This window comes from Manduca sexta, unplaced genomic scaffold (genome assembly GCF_014839805.1).
Source record: "Manduca sexta isolate Smith_Timp_Sample1 unplaced genomic scaffold, JHU_Msex_v1.0 HiC_scaffold_3398, whole genome shotgun sequence".
NCBI classification, from domain to species: Eukaryota; Metazoa; Arthropoda; class Insecta; order Lepidoptera; family Sphingidae; genus Manduca; species Manduca sexta.
This window is the reverse complement of record NW_023594461.1, coordinates 1-13,135: the sequence shown is the minus strand read 5'-3', so window position 1 is coordinate 13,135 and position 13,135 is coordinate 1. Positions and strand designations below refer to the sequence as shown.

At 38.2% G+C, this 13,135-nt stretch overlaps 1 protein-coding gene across 1 annotated transcript; it reads left to right on the top strand.

Moving 5' to 3' along the window:
* Positions 1–980: 980 nt before the first annotated feature.
* Positions 981–12,656, top strand: LOC119192934 (RNA-binding protein fusilli-like). Its single transcript, XM_037446666.1, has 9 exons — positions 981–1,096; positions 1,712–1,844; positions 5,327–5,464; positions 5,992–6,207; positions 7,148–7,321; positions 8,201–8,281; positions 10,562–10,678; positions 11,063–11,305; positions 11,359–12,656. The coding sequence occupies exons 2-9, from the start codon at positions 1,797–1,799 to the stop codon at positions 11,710–11,712; spliced, it is 1,371 nt and encodes a 456-aa protein (XP_037302563.1). The 5' UTR covers positions 981–1,096; positions 1,712–1,796; the 3' UTR covers positions 11,713–12,656.
* The last annotated feature ends 479 nt before the right edge of the window (positions 12,657–13,135 follow it).

The following is a 13,135-nucleotide window of genomic DNA, read 5'->3' as shown; positions in this document are numbered from 1 at the left end:
ACATTGCGTGTGCGCGTCATTTTGTTTATACAATTATTTTATTAATAACTGTGTAATCTGTTAACTGTACTTTCTAAAAGCAATTATATGACACCAATTATAAATATTTTGTACTTCCTGTGTACATTAATTGGACTCGTTACACAAGCTTACTGGTGGTAGGTCTCTCATATGTGAGAGTCCGCCTGGGTACCACCACAATGTCTATTTCTGCCGCCAAGCAGCAGTGTGTAGTCTGTTGTGTTCCGGTGTGAAGATCTTTGTAGTTAGGGTAACTACTGGACATAATAAGACTTAATATCTTACGTCTCTGGATGGCGAGCGCAGTGGAATACCAAACAAGACTTTGTAATTCAAGGTGGTGAATGGTGTTTCTACTGTTTATGGGCGGTCGTATCGCTTTCTATTAGGCGAACAGCAAGCTCGTCTTATCATTGAAAGCAATAATAAGAAATGAACAATAATAGTTTAATTATATCAAACATATTATACCTATCATAACAGATTACAAATCCGCTAAATACTCCAGCTGTACAGAACTATCGACTATTCTGTATGCGCTTACGTCATCCTGTTACGAGAGAATCATAATATGTATATCATATAATTATACATATCTTAATAAATAGATTCGTCAATTATAGTTCTTATTAACGTTGAGGGAAAACATCGTAAGGAAACCTACATACCTGAGAAGTGAGAATTCTCCATAAGAATGTGTGTGTGTGTGTGTGTGTGTATCGGACTGAAAATATGATGTTTGCAGATCTGACAAACTCGTGTATCAGTAGTGACTTCAGTAAAAAATTAAAAGTACTTTTATTAATATTTATTCTGTTCGAAACTTACAATTTTTTATTTTACATCTATGGTTAGAATAAATTTGTAAAGTTTTCAAGAAAACAAGTACATGGTTTAATTTATTAACGCAATGTAAAAAGGACCCTGTATATTATAATTTATGATATATTTTCGTTTGTTACAGCTCAAAAGACGATGAAATAGACGGCAACTGCATAGTTCGCGCACGAGGTCTGCCGTGGCAGTCTTCCGACCAAGACATCGCAAAATTCTTCAGGGGACTCAATGTTGCAAAGTACGTACATATTTTAATAATGCTCTTTGAAAATGTAAACGTGCGCCCTTTTGAGATAAATAATGTCTGAATAAGGGGTTAGTCTACATGGCAAAATTTCATCGTAATCTTAAAAGCAGTTTTGAAACTTCGTGAGAAAATAATAAAAGTAAAAACACGATATAATCGTTTTATTTCACTGTATAGACAGATATATATATGTTGCATCATTTAAGATTCAGTGCGTAATTGGAACGATAGCTGTATTTATTCACTTATACAATTCAATAGAGTGTTTAAGGCGTTTTCCATACAAAACGGCGCGCTAACTGTATTTTTAGTTTTATAATATGATTATTGTTTTAATAAATTGATAATGAAAATAGTACTAAAATTGTTTATATTATTTTAATTTGTAACCAACATTACCTATTAGATAGATTATTAAAAGGTAATATTTTTTGTTTTAAATTCAGTCAATTCAGGAAGTTTAAATTCGTCAAAAAGGCCTAATATTGACTTATTTGAAATTATTGTAGTAGTATTGGTGCAGTAGATCAATTTACTATTAAATTAATATTTAAATTTTAAATATTATATTGATATTTAAAAAAACCTTCTTGGTGTGTTAATCAGGGGTGGAGTAGCTCTCTGCCTGTCACCGCAGGGGCGACGCAACGGCGAGGCGCTGGTGCGGTTCATCTCACAGGAGCACAGAGACATGGCGCTCAAGCGGCATAAGCACCACATCGGCCCGCGATACATAGAGGTAACAACTATAATTATTTAATAATAGAGTTAATACCTTGATAGCAAAGTTATAATGCGTACGAAATACGAGTACGAGGTACTGGGTTCGAATACCGGGTCGGGAAAATGTAACTGTGACTGGGTTTTTCCTCTTAAAATTGCTCAGTCGCAGCTCGGAATCAGGAAGTTGGCGGTGTGATACCCCGTGCCTCGGAAACCACGTAAAGCCGTCGGTCCTGCGCCTAATCTCTCCGGTCATGTCGGATTGCCGTCCCACCGAACTATGAGAGTAAAGGAAAAGAGTGCACCTATGTATTCACATTCTTGTACACTATAATAACATCACTATAATACCTGGCTGATTGTAATTGAGATTAGCCTGTATGGCCCAAATTTGGCTAGAAAGGATTCGTTCGTGCAATGTATAGAGTTTATAATATGAAAGTGTCGCTAACTAAGTTAAAAATATGATAAATATAAATCTAAAATCCATTGTTGCATAATTAGTAAAAAATAGATAGAACAACTTGTCCAGTGGCACGCGACGTACTGCCGAAGTAAAAATATACTTAAATCTACTTGAACAACTAACTGTAATATGAAGTAACTAAGTAAACACAGTCTTAAAAGTATGAGGATAAAGCAGTAAAATTAATTTTAACTGCATTTTCTCTAAAATGAGGGTACTGGGTTGAATACCCAGTTGATTAATTTTATGTCGTGTTGTGATTGATTGTTGTACAAACATGACGCGCGTTCTTTTTTACTGTTCATTTTCATAGTAGATATTATGACGCAAAGGCCATAAAATTCCACATAGCGAAAATAAAAACATTTTCTATTTAGTTAACACTTAGCAATAAAAGTTTAGACAATGAAATTAAATAAAGTCTGATAAAGCAATGCTGAATGTCGTATATACCTCCCGAAGGGAGTAGAGCCCCATATTGCGTTAGGGTTGTGAGTGGAGCACTTAATGCCAGCCTAATCGATATGACTCAACCCGTTCGTACCTTTATAAATTTTGATATTCGATTGTTAGGGTTGCCACGCAAATTGTGATCCACAATGGTATTTGTAAGCCTTTTATGCATAGCAAAACATTTCGACAACGCTCGTCATTCTTTTTCGAAATCATTTAAAAAAAAGGTTTGTAAAAAAGTATTTTCGGAGTAAAATTCCCGCTTTATATTTTCCCGGCATTCAATATAACCTATAAAACTCAGGAGTAATGTAACTTGCTATCAGTGAAAGAATATTCAAAATCGGTTCCCTAATTCCCATAGATTAGCCCCTACAAACAAACAAATAAACTCACAAACTATTCCTATTTATAATATCAGTATAGATATAACAAATGAAAGACGTGGTTCCAGTATAACGTTTATTTGTCTTTTTTCTACTTTAAAACATGATCTAGTAAATTCCAATATAAACGTACATATAAGATAACAGACGTGTTAAAATGGTTATAATATTGAATATATATCTAATTTTAATAGTTAAATGCTGTTTTGATTATACATGATCCGATATAATAATATTCGATCTAAATCTACTTTAACATATAGTGGCTATATGCCATATCGAACTTATGTTCTTAGTGGGTATTTTCGTCCGGATAGTGTTACATTTGTCAATACGTATAGGTCGCGGCTAAAGCCGGCATAAAGAGGTCTATTACCTGAAAAATTATGCGGGATATTTTGTGTACCACTGTTAAACGATACTATTTTATTAACGATTTTATACGGGGACCTTTTAGGGAAAATAGGTAAACCGAAGTGAAAGTAGGTATGCATAAAGAAAGAATAAATCAAACACTGTTCAACTACGAATATTGTATATTATTATTGGAAATACGTACATGAAATGTTTTATTTGAAGGAAAATATGGATTACATTGAGCCGTCATAAAAACTTCGGTTAATCCGACATGACTTTAGGGCTTCCGCATCTATTTCTACACACATTGGAATATCTACTGAGTACATACTATGATAAATATGGTTTAAAAAGAAAATAGATCCTTTAACTTACATACATTTTATAAAGAGAGTGTCACAGATAATACAAATGATTACATGAGGAATAGATACAATGACGTCACTATATGTATACTACTGTCGCTAGATGGCGTTGTCCGTGGTTTGTATTTGGCCATTCTTTGTCCAGCACGGCCTCCCCCTGCATATTTCCTAGGAACGACGCTCACTAATGCTTCCCGCTTTGTTTGTTAGCCCTTTTGTTCAGTCGGAAGGATTTGCTGACTTTAAGGTAAATTTTTCGCAGGTCCGTTTTCTAATATAAACTACACATGAATTACTTTCATTTCCCACTTCACCTTCCTATGTGCTCAATTCCAGTACCTAAGTAGTACTCATGGTAAAAACCTTCGCTTCTCAAACAATCTTCTACTTAATTGTTCCACTCAAGTTCCGACTTTACTCACTCTTCCTTTGCAATTCAATCCATTCTTCTCTGGAATGCACTCCCACTCAATATATATTGATTATGTCCGTGTAGTTATACATTTATGTTTTGCTATATTATTTTTAAAATATTTTCCTCCCATATTATTATTTTTTAACACATCCCAAATTTTCATCTCTGCATTACCGAATGGTGGACTGGTAGAGAATGCCCTCAGCATTAAGTCCGCCATACATTTATGTATACAAAGTGTAAGTGAAGGTTAATTTAATTAATTTAAGGTTAATTTTGATGTTTTGAATCGCCAAAAGATGTTCATGATCGTATTGTAGTTTAAATTTCTCTCTGATGTTTTGCATTCTTTACATCGGCGGCTCATCGTCACCGTCGCTCAGTTCTTCGGCCTCAAGAGCAATTGCCATTGAAACCGCCTTTGTATAATTCAAATTCTGTTCTGCTAATAAACATTGCCTTGTACTTTCGTTTTAATTCCATACACAAACTGATCGCACAATTGATCTTCTAGTGCTATAAAATTGCAACGTCTTGCCAATCTCTCCAATTCGGCGAGGTAGTCCGCGATGGATTCACCGTGCAGTTGTTTTCTCTTGCGAAATATGTACCTATTTGCCATCGAAGGTTTTGGTCGTAAATAATTCTGCAAAAGTCTTGCCGTTCGTTCAATTTGCTGCGTTGATGGTCTTGCTGAATTCTTTAAAGTCAACCATAATTGGTACGTTTCTTCATCCATCAATATTGTACCTGACGGTAGCTTCATTTCTTCGTCCTGTTGATTCGCTTTTAAATGCATTTCTAAAGGTTCGGCCGCCCAGTTCCCACTTCACTCCAAAATCTTACTCGCTGGTGCTAGTACAGCAGTTCGTATGCGACTGACCTGCCGCACCGCTATTACCAATCGATAATCTAGTCTGCAGCTTTAAATCAATAAAACTGTGTCACTCGTGACTAACTTCAGCCTGTGCGAGGAAGGAGCGTCGGATCAGAGCCGCCAGTATTTACCAACGCGAAGATACTTGCTGAGGTTATAATGGTTTGCCCTCTCAATAGGTGTACCGTGCGAGCGGCGACGACTTCCTCTCGGTAGCTGGTGGAGCGACATGCGAGGCGGCGGCTTTCCTTTCGCGAGGTGCGCAGGTTATAGTGCGCATGCGTGGACTACCGTACGACGCCACGCCGCAACAAGTTGTAAGTACAATGTTTTAAAGCTATATTCACATGATGTAGAATGAAAGAAAAGTATGATGGTCCAATAAAATATGATGAACAATTTTGCTTGATATTTCTTGATTACATACAAGAGCATACGAAATGCAAAATTTACTGGTCACTATAGGGTCCCTGCTCTGGCTTTGCTAATGCTTAACTCTTTAAACTGCAAAAAAAATGTTAATGTAATAATTTGATTTCTTTGTTATAATTATTTTATGTCAAGAATCACCAAAAATCGACTGTTGAACGTAGAGCTCCTCAAGTAGCTACTCTATCGCCTATTGAGTGTAGACCTCTTCAAGTACCTAAGCGCTAGCAATCCCGGACTTGAGCAGCCCGTATACTCTGATACTGATTAGAATTTTTTTGAAACCTTTCTAATAAATCTTACTTCGGAGATGTTTATCACTTTTCATTCGATATTTTTGGACTTCATTTCACCTAGCATCAGTACTCTAATCACTTTGCGGTGCCTACAAAAAATATCTCTCAAATTCTTCTAGCTGGACTTCTTCACAACGGGAGACGATCCAGTCCAAGTGTTGGATGGCGCGGAGGGAGTTCTCTTCGTGCGGAGAGCGGACGGGCGCGCGACTGGAGATGCGTTCGTTCTCTTTGCCAAGGAGGAGGACGCCCCCAAAGCCCTCTCGAGACATCGCAAACTCATTGGCACTAGATATATTGAGCTGTTCAGGTCTACCACAGCTGAAGTGCAGCAGGTAAGTTTTTCTTATATTTAAACAATGAATCATAAATTCTATTTGATATTGAGAGCGTCTTTGAAGTCTAAGGGCCGTATTAGTAAGTCAATCTCACCTTTGAGTAACATCTTGAGTAGAAAATTAATGTATTGAAATATTTAATAAATAAAACTCATTGTATCATTTAAGTGCGTGATCTCAGCTAAATCGACATTGTTAAATAAGCATAAATCAGCTATCAAAATTCATCATGAGCTGACTTATATGATTTGAAATTTTGAATATCGATCTTAAGATGCTGACGTTAATTTGACAGCGTCTCTGCGATACCGCATTTAAGAGCGAGACTGATTTTCAACTATTAATATACCCCTAAAGTATCAATGAATGAGGTAAAACATGATCGCTTAACAAAAAATTAAGTGGTATATAATTGATTACCCTCTTCTTGATGTCGGTTATTTAACATGGCCTAAGTGTAACTAGATAAAGATGGTGATAATTTACCAATAACTACCCTGTTGGTGTTTAAAATACGGTTTAATATCGGATTGATGGTGTGTTCTTTAGAGGTATTGAACATCAAAAAATATTTGGTAAAGGTAATCCAAGGTAACGGATTAAACTGCCGTCTGCGAGATTGTTAATGGTAACTGAATATAACCTTTATTAGCGAGACGGTAAAATGGTTTTGCTTTGTTATAGCCAGCCCTTGAGTATCGGTGAGTCTTCGATAATTCGCAGAATGTAATGATATCGATTTTATGGCTTTGCACTTTTTATCCAAGTGCATACTATATTATTTTGCTTGTTATTTTTTTTCATAATTTAGCATTATCTTCGTTATTAAAGTAGCTGTAATATTTTTTTATTATTATTATTAGTACCTATCTTCGAGATATTTTAAACTTTTGCATGCCAATTCAAAATCTAACTAAAATAAATTTCAAAATTATAGGTACTTAACCGCTCGCTCGAAACGCGTACAAGCCAGAGCAGTACTCCGTCGACGGCGCCGGGATCGGTCGCCCCGCGGAGGGTTGCTCCCCGTGGCCCTTGTCCCCAACACGTGATCACGTCCGGCACCGCGAAGGACTGCGTGAGGTTGCGTGGACTGCCGTATGAGGCCCAGGTTAGCATTTTGAACAGTATAATGTTTTTTTCAAGGTCAAGTATTCATTGATTCCTTTAAATAAATATCTTCGGATACATGATGAAAATGAACCAATCAGGACAAAGTTTATGTAATGTTCAGAGATTAGTAATTATGATGATAATTATAATGGGACAGTTAAAATACAAATTTTTTTAGCTTTTACTAGTTTAAAGTTTAAACTTTAACGGCTCCTTATTAGTCTTACTTATAAAAATTTCGCAAACCTATGTTTAGTTAAATCACAAATTTACTCGATCAGCTGTAAATCAAAATCCGCCATCTTGCCTCTTAATAAGGTTTAAACTGGGAAACTGGCGATGTTTTTGACAGCTATATAAGCAGTTCTTAACCACCTTTAATGCGAAAACAAGTTTATAAGTAAGACTGTATGTGTATAGTGGTCGATATCCTAGCTAATACAAACACCCTCCCAATAACAAGACTCAGGTAAGTAGACTAAAATCTTCGAAGCCGTTGTAGAGTAATAATATCAGCCCTGTATTATATACTGTCCCATTGTTGGGCACGTGCCTCCTCTACTACTGAGAGGGATTAGGCCTTAGTCCACGACGCTGGCCTACTGTGGATTGGTAGATTTCACACACCCTCAAAATTCCTATAGAAAACTTCTTAGGTATGTGGGTGTCGTCACGACGTTTTCCTTCACCGTAAAAGCAAGCGATAGTTCACAAAGTATACACAAATAATTTTAGAAAAAGAGGTATGTGCCCTTGGGATTTGAACCTGCGGACATTCGTCTCGGCAGTCCGTTCCACAACCAACTAGGCTATCGCCGCTATAGTTGTAGAGTGAAGATTGTAAAATGAGTATTAAAGTGCAATGATCATTTTCCAGGTGGAACACATCCTGACATTCCTGGAGGAGTTTGCCAAAAATATAGTTGTTCAAGGAGTCCACATGGTCTACAATGCTCAGGTATGAGGTTAATTGTAATAGGTCAATGTCATCATTGTTTAAAAATAGTTTTTATCGTGGTTACAACCTCTGTTCTTTATTTATACATATTATAAAACAAAGTCCCCTTTTCTGTCTGTCTGTATTATCGATTTTCTCAAAATCTACTGAACGGATTTTTATTAAATTTGCTATGGAGATAGTTTAATACTTCTATCGCTGGAAAATATATACCAGTACTTTATCCCGGAAAACTCCTTCACGCGGGCAAAGCCACGAGCAAAAGCTAGTTAATATATAAAGCTGAGGAGTTTGTTAGTTTGTTTGAACGCATTAATTTCAAGAAATACTAAACCGATTGTGATATTTTTCTCTAATAGGAATACATTACTCTTGAGAGCTATAGGGTATTTTTTATACCGGAAAAATATTTATTTCAGCAAAACTTATTTACGCGGATGTGTCTACAGGCAAAAGCGAGTCTGGGATATAATGTAATTAGCAGTCACTACTCCAATCAATACATAATAGCAAACGAGTTCATATAAATAAACAAATAATATAAAAAAAAATTACAACGCGTCAATAACCAAGACATAAAAAATGCCTTCATTTCGTAATCAAACATTTCAAACATAAATCTAAAGTCTGAATCAATGAACAGGCTCAATATTAAAAGCTAGACCGAAACCTAGTTAGACCCATCTAATGTCAACAAACCTAGCACGCGGCGCAATAATAAGCATAGAATTATGGATGCTGTCACTGAATCAATTTGAACGACCGCTGTCAATGTCACAGCTGGACTAAATACTAAACATGACGGCATGCGAAAGACTGAAATAATTGTGTAAGACTGGCTATTACTCGCGACTTTTTCGTTTATTTTATGTTTAAAATCTCTAAAGACACGTGTTTTTTTTTTGACAATACGTTGCCAGGCTTAAGGGTCGTTCAAGTATTACGTAACGCAATTTTTGAAGATTTTTGATCCCCCACCCCCGCAACGCGTCATAACGTTTTCCTGTACGCTCCCGTCCCCCCCTCCAAAAGTTATGTAACTCTAAAATTACATATTTTTTTTCGCAAAGTACCGGAAAATCGCTAAAATACCCTTATTATTGTTTTAAAATAAAAAATCCAATGTTACATATCGCGTTGCTCGAAACCAGCGCCCTCCTCCTGCGTCTGTAACGTTTTACACCTTCCCTTCCCCTCCAAATTGCGTTATGTAATACATGAACGGCCCCTTATACAAACACCGGACTTTCGGGTGAGTGCTTTAGGCACTCGAAACTCTTAAAAAATATGTGACCATGCTGAGGGCGACCCACTAACGGGTTACGAACCTCGAATCAGGACGATCACTGGTAGAGGATGAGACATTAACGATTATGGAGAATCGTGTATTTTTCGGAATAATGTCTTTATTTCCTGGACAATATTATGCAATAATAATTTAAACTTTGTTGCTATGGAAGTTAAATAAAAACTTAATTGATTTATACTTTTTATTTTATATTACGACTAAAATAATCATATGAGAAATACTAGTTGAGTTGCACACCGCACTATACCAAATTATGCACATTCGGAATCGACAGTCTGGAAGATTTTTAATACAAGTGCGTGATTAGCAGGGGTAGTCGCTCTTCATCGGGTAGTTCCCCATGACCCCTCCTTGCTACGTCTTTTCTTACAAACACTAGTTTCATACGGGATCAGTGCGTGATTAGCAAGAATAGTTATCCCTCATCGAATAGTACTCCAGCAGCCCTCCTTGCTACGTCGCAATTTCTACAGACACTGATTTCATATGACATCAAAATTATGCTTTGTAACTGTTGTATGTGATTAATAAGGAAAGGTCAACATTGTTTTGTTATTTCTACTAAGTAATAACGGATAGTCAAAAATGTAGTACTCCCGTGTTATTTTAGATACATTCAACATTTTATCCCCAGGGAGGTAGACAGAGGCACAACTAGTGCACTTGCTGTTGTATTCCGTCCAGAGATGAGATAGGGACGAACCTATCACCATATTGGACACAAATTCCATACTCCAGGCTCCTACTGATTAGAACAACCCATCACTGCCAGGCTTCTATTGATTAGACCAACCCATAAATGTCATGGTTCTATTGATTAGAAAAACCCATCACTGCCAGGCTTCTATTGATTAGAAAAACTTAATATCACTGCCCATTCCAGGTATCGAACCCGAGACATAAACACTGCAGTCGTACCGCAATGTAAATCCACCAAAGCATTATTTTTTAAAGGATTATTATTGTTGCAGGGCCACCCCAGCGGCGAGGCGTTCATCCAGATGGACAGCGAGGCGAGCGCGTTCCTGTGCGCGCAGCAGAAGCACCACCGGTACATGACCTTCGGCAAGAAGCAGCGGTACATAGAGGTGCGATGTCATACTATTTAACAGGATTAATTGAACAATAGATAGCTATTATGGATCAGGATAAAGTATTTTGATTTTATTATTGATCTACGGTAAGGTTTTGGGATAGGAGATGGGAAATTGGATAGTCGAAGATGTATTTGTGGATTGATTGACTAATGCTTGGTTGAAGTTATCTCTGGGGTTTAACCAAAACATTGTACGGACCAGTAGACGTTTTCTTGGAAATAATTCGAATCTACCTTTTGAGTCTTGGTCAAGTCCATATTTGGACAATAAAAAGCACGTAAATAGACGACAATCTGTATACTAGTACTTATTTATGTAGATATTAGTAAAATAAATGCAGTATATATTATGTGAGTTCAATCTGTCCTGGCGCAGGTGTTCCAGTGCTCCGGCGACGACATGAACATGGTGCTGACCGGCGGCGTGACGCCGGCCACGTCGCCGAAGGTGCTGTCGCCCGGTACGTTGATGTCCCCCGCCCCCGCGCCCGCGCCGCGCACCCCGCGCGCGCGCCTGCTCGCGCACCACATCGCGCAGCAGAGCCTGCTCGCGCGCCAGCACGAGAACCTGCTCCTCGCCTCCCTGCGCCCGCCCATGGTGCCGCTCCTGCCCGCGTACGCGGCGCTGCGCTCCCCTCGCCGCACCCCCACCCCGCCTCCTACCCCATCCAGCAGCTGATGCCGCAGCAGACCATCCTGCCGACCAAGCGCACGTACGAGCGCGCGTTCACGCCGACGGAGACTACGCCCGCGAAACGTCCCTACACGATGCCGCAGCAGATCGCGCCGGGCCTGTCCCTGCCCGTGTTCACTTATAACGCCACTTCGCCGATTTTCTCGTACGCGAACTCGACGCCGATGTTGCCGACGTACGCGAACGCTCTGCCGACCGCGATCCCGACGGCGCTGCCGACGGACTACGGCGCGGCGCTGTCGGCGCTGCCGGCGTCGATGAACGCGCAGTACCAGGCCGCGCTGTCCATGTTCCCCACGTACCCGCTGCTGCCGTGGCGGCTCAACAACTAGACCGCGGCCTATTTGAATACTCGGTACCTGAGCTATTGAAGGTGAAAATTCGTGACCTTTTGACTGCGTTGTCACTTCCGTGCCTCACTGATTCAGATACGTTCGATATGTCGAATAATTTTATTAAACTTGAGACGTTCAGTTATCGTTATATTTAAGCTCATTAATTGATAAAAACCCTTTATTTTCTATACAATCATCAATTGAAACATTATTAATTATAAGCCAAATCGAGTCTCAAATGCCAATTGATTGGTCAATTTTAGTTCCACATTTCACCACTGTAGGCGCTGCGGTCGCAAACAGCGCAGTACCAACGCAGTCGCTCACAAGAAAGGTTGTGTCCACGCGCCAAGCGGCAGTCGTAACCAAACAGGGTAAATAATGACAAAATAAAAGCTCAATAACAACCGCGATGTGCCTTTGACGGATTTTGATATTTTTTTTCATAGTAATAATAATGAATTTATTAAAGTAAGTTCTAATCGTGGCAGTTGACATGCAGCTATTAGTTAGTACTTATCGATTGTTGATTTATACACTCTATGCGTTGTTGAGATGTCATTAAGTTTTTAAGTGAATATGAATTAAGATTTATAAAGATATTTTATAGGCTTACTTGTGTGATCAGATGATGTTGTGATTATAATGTAAACATTCCATGAATAGACGTGTTTCTGCCAACAATCCAAGGCTGAGCGTAAGTCTGAATGAGTACTTATATAGGTATTCGGGACATTGTATACTTAAGTATGACTCGTCAGTACAATGCACTAATTATTAAGTGTTTTTTTTCTATTTGTTGCGTTTTGCTTCCGCACTGTCTCGTGCTAGGCTTTAGGCTGTATGATGCAATATTCGTGTTCAGTTCGCATAGATATTAAATCACGTTTCTAAAGCGTCATTATGAATTTGCTTATTTTAATATGTTATTTACTAAATACTTGGTAAGCCAGATCATGAAATCAAAATGGCATCATGACTTTAATTTGTTTAAAAATCATGATTTAACGGAAAATAAATCAAGGTAAAAATGCATTCTCGTCTAACAATTTATTACAAGCGGACGTTGTTTTTTAGTTTAAGTAAAATATATAAGCTAAGTATATTGGCCGATAATATTTTCTATCAAACCAAAACACATTGACAATACGTTATTCTCGCGTTAAATTTGGCATCGAAACATTCCCACAAAAGGCATTCCATTTTCAAAATTTAAACATGGCGTTCCAAATCATATTGACATTCCGTTCGGCAGTTTGGCTTGAGCGTATGTTGTAAGGTTGGCATCACACTCCCAATCCTTTCTCTTCCTTTAAATCCGTACACAGAAGTCCGTTCACACATAATTATGCATATTATGATACCCACATAGCTTAACGTCATCGTCCTTACCTCACACCACATAGTTAATTCATTTGTC

Coding starts and splice junctions, on each gene's coding strand:
- LOC119192934 (XM_037446666.1), top strand. CDS start 1,797: ATGGCGCTCAAGCGGCATAAGCACCACATCGGCCCGCGATACATAGAG. Junction 5,465..5,991: donor ACGCCACGCCGCAACAAGTT/GTAAGTACAATG, acceptor AAATTCTTCTAG/CTGGACTTCTTCACAACGGG. Junction 7,322..8,200: donor GACTGCCGTATGAGGCCCAG/GTTAGCATTTTG, acceptor ATCATTTTCCAG/GTGGAACACATCCTGACATT.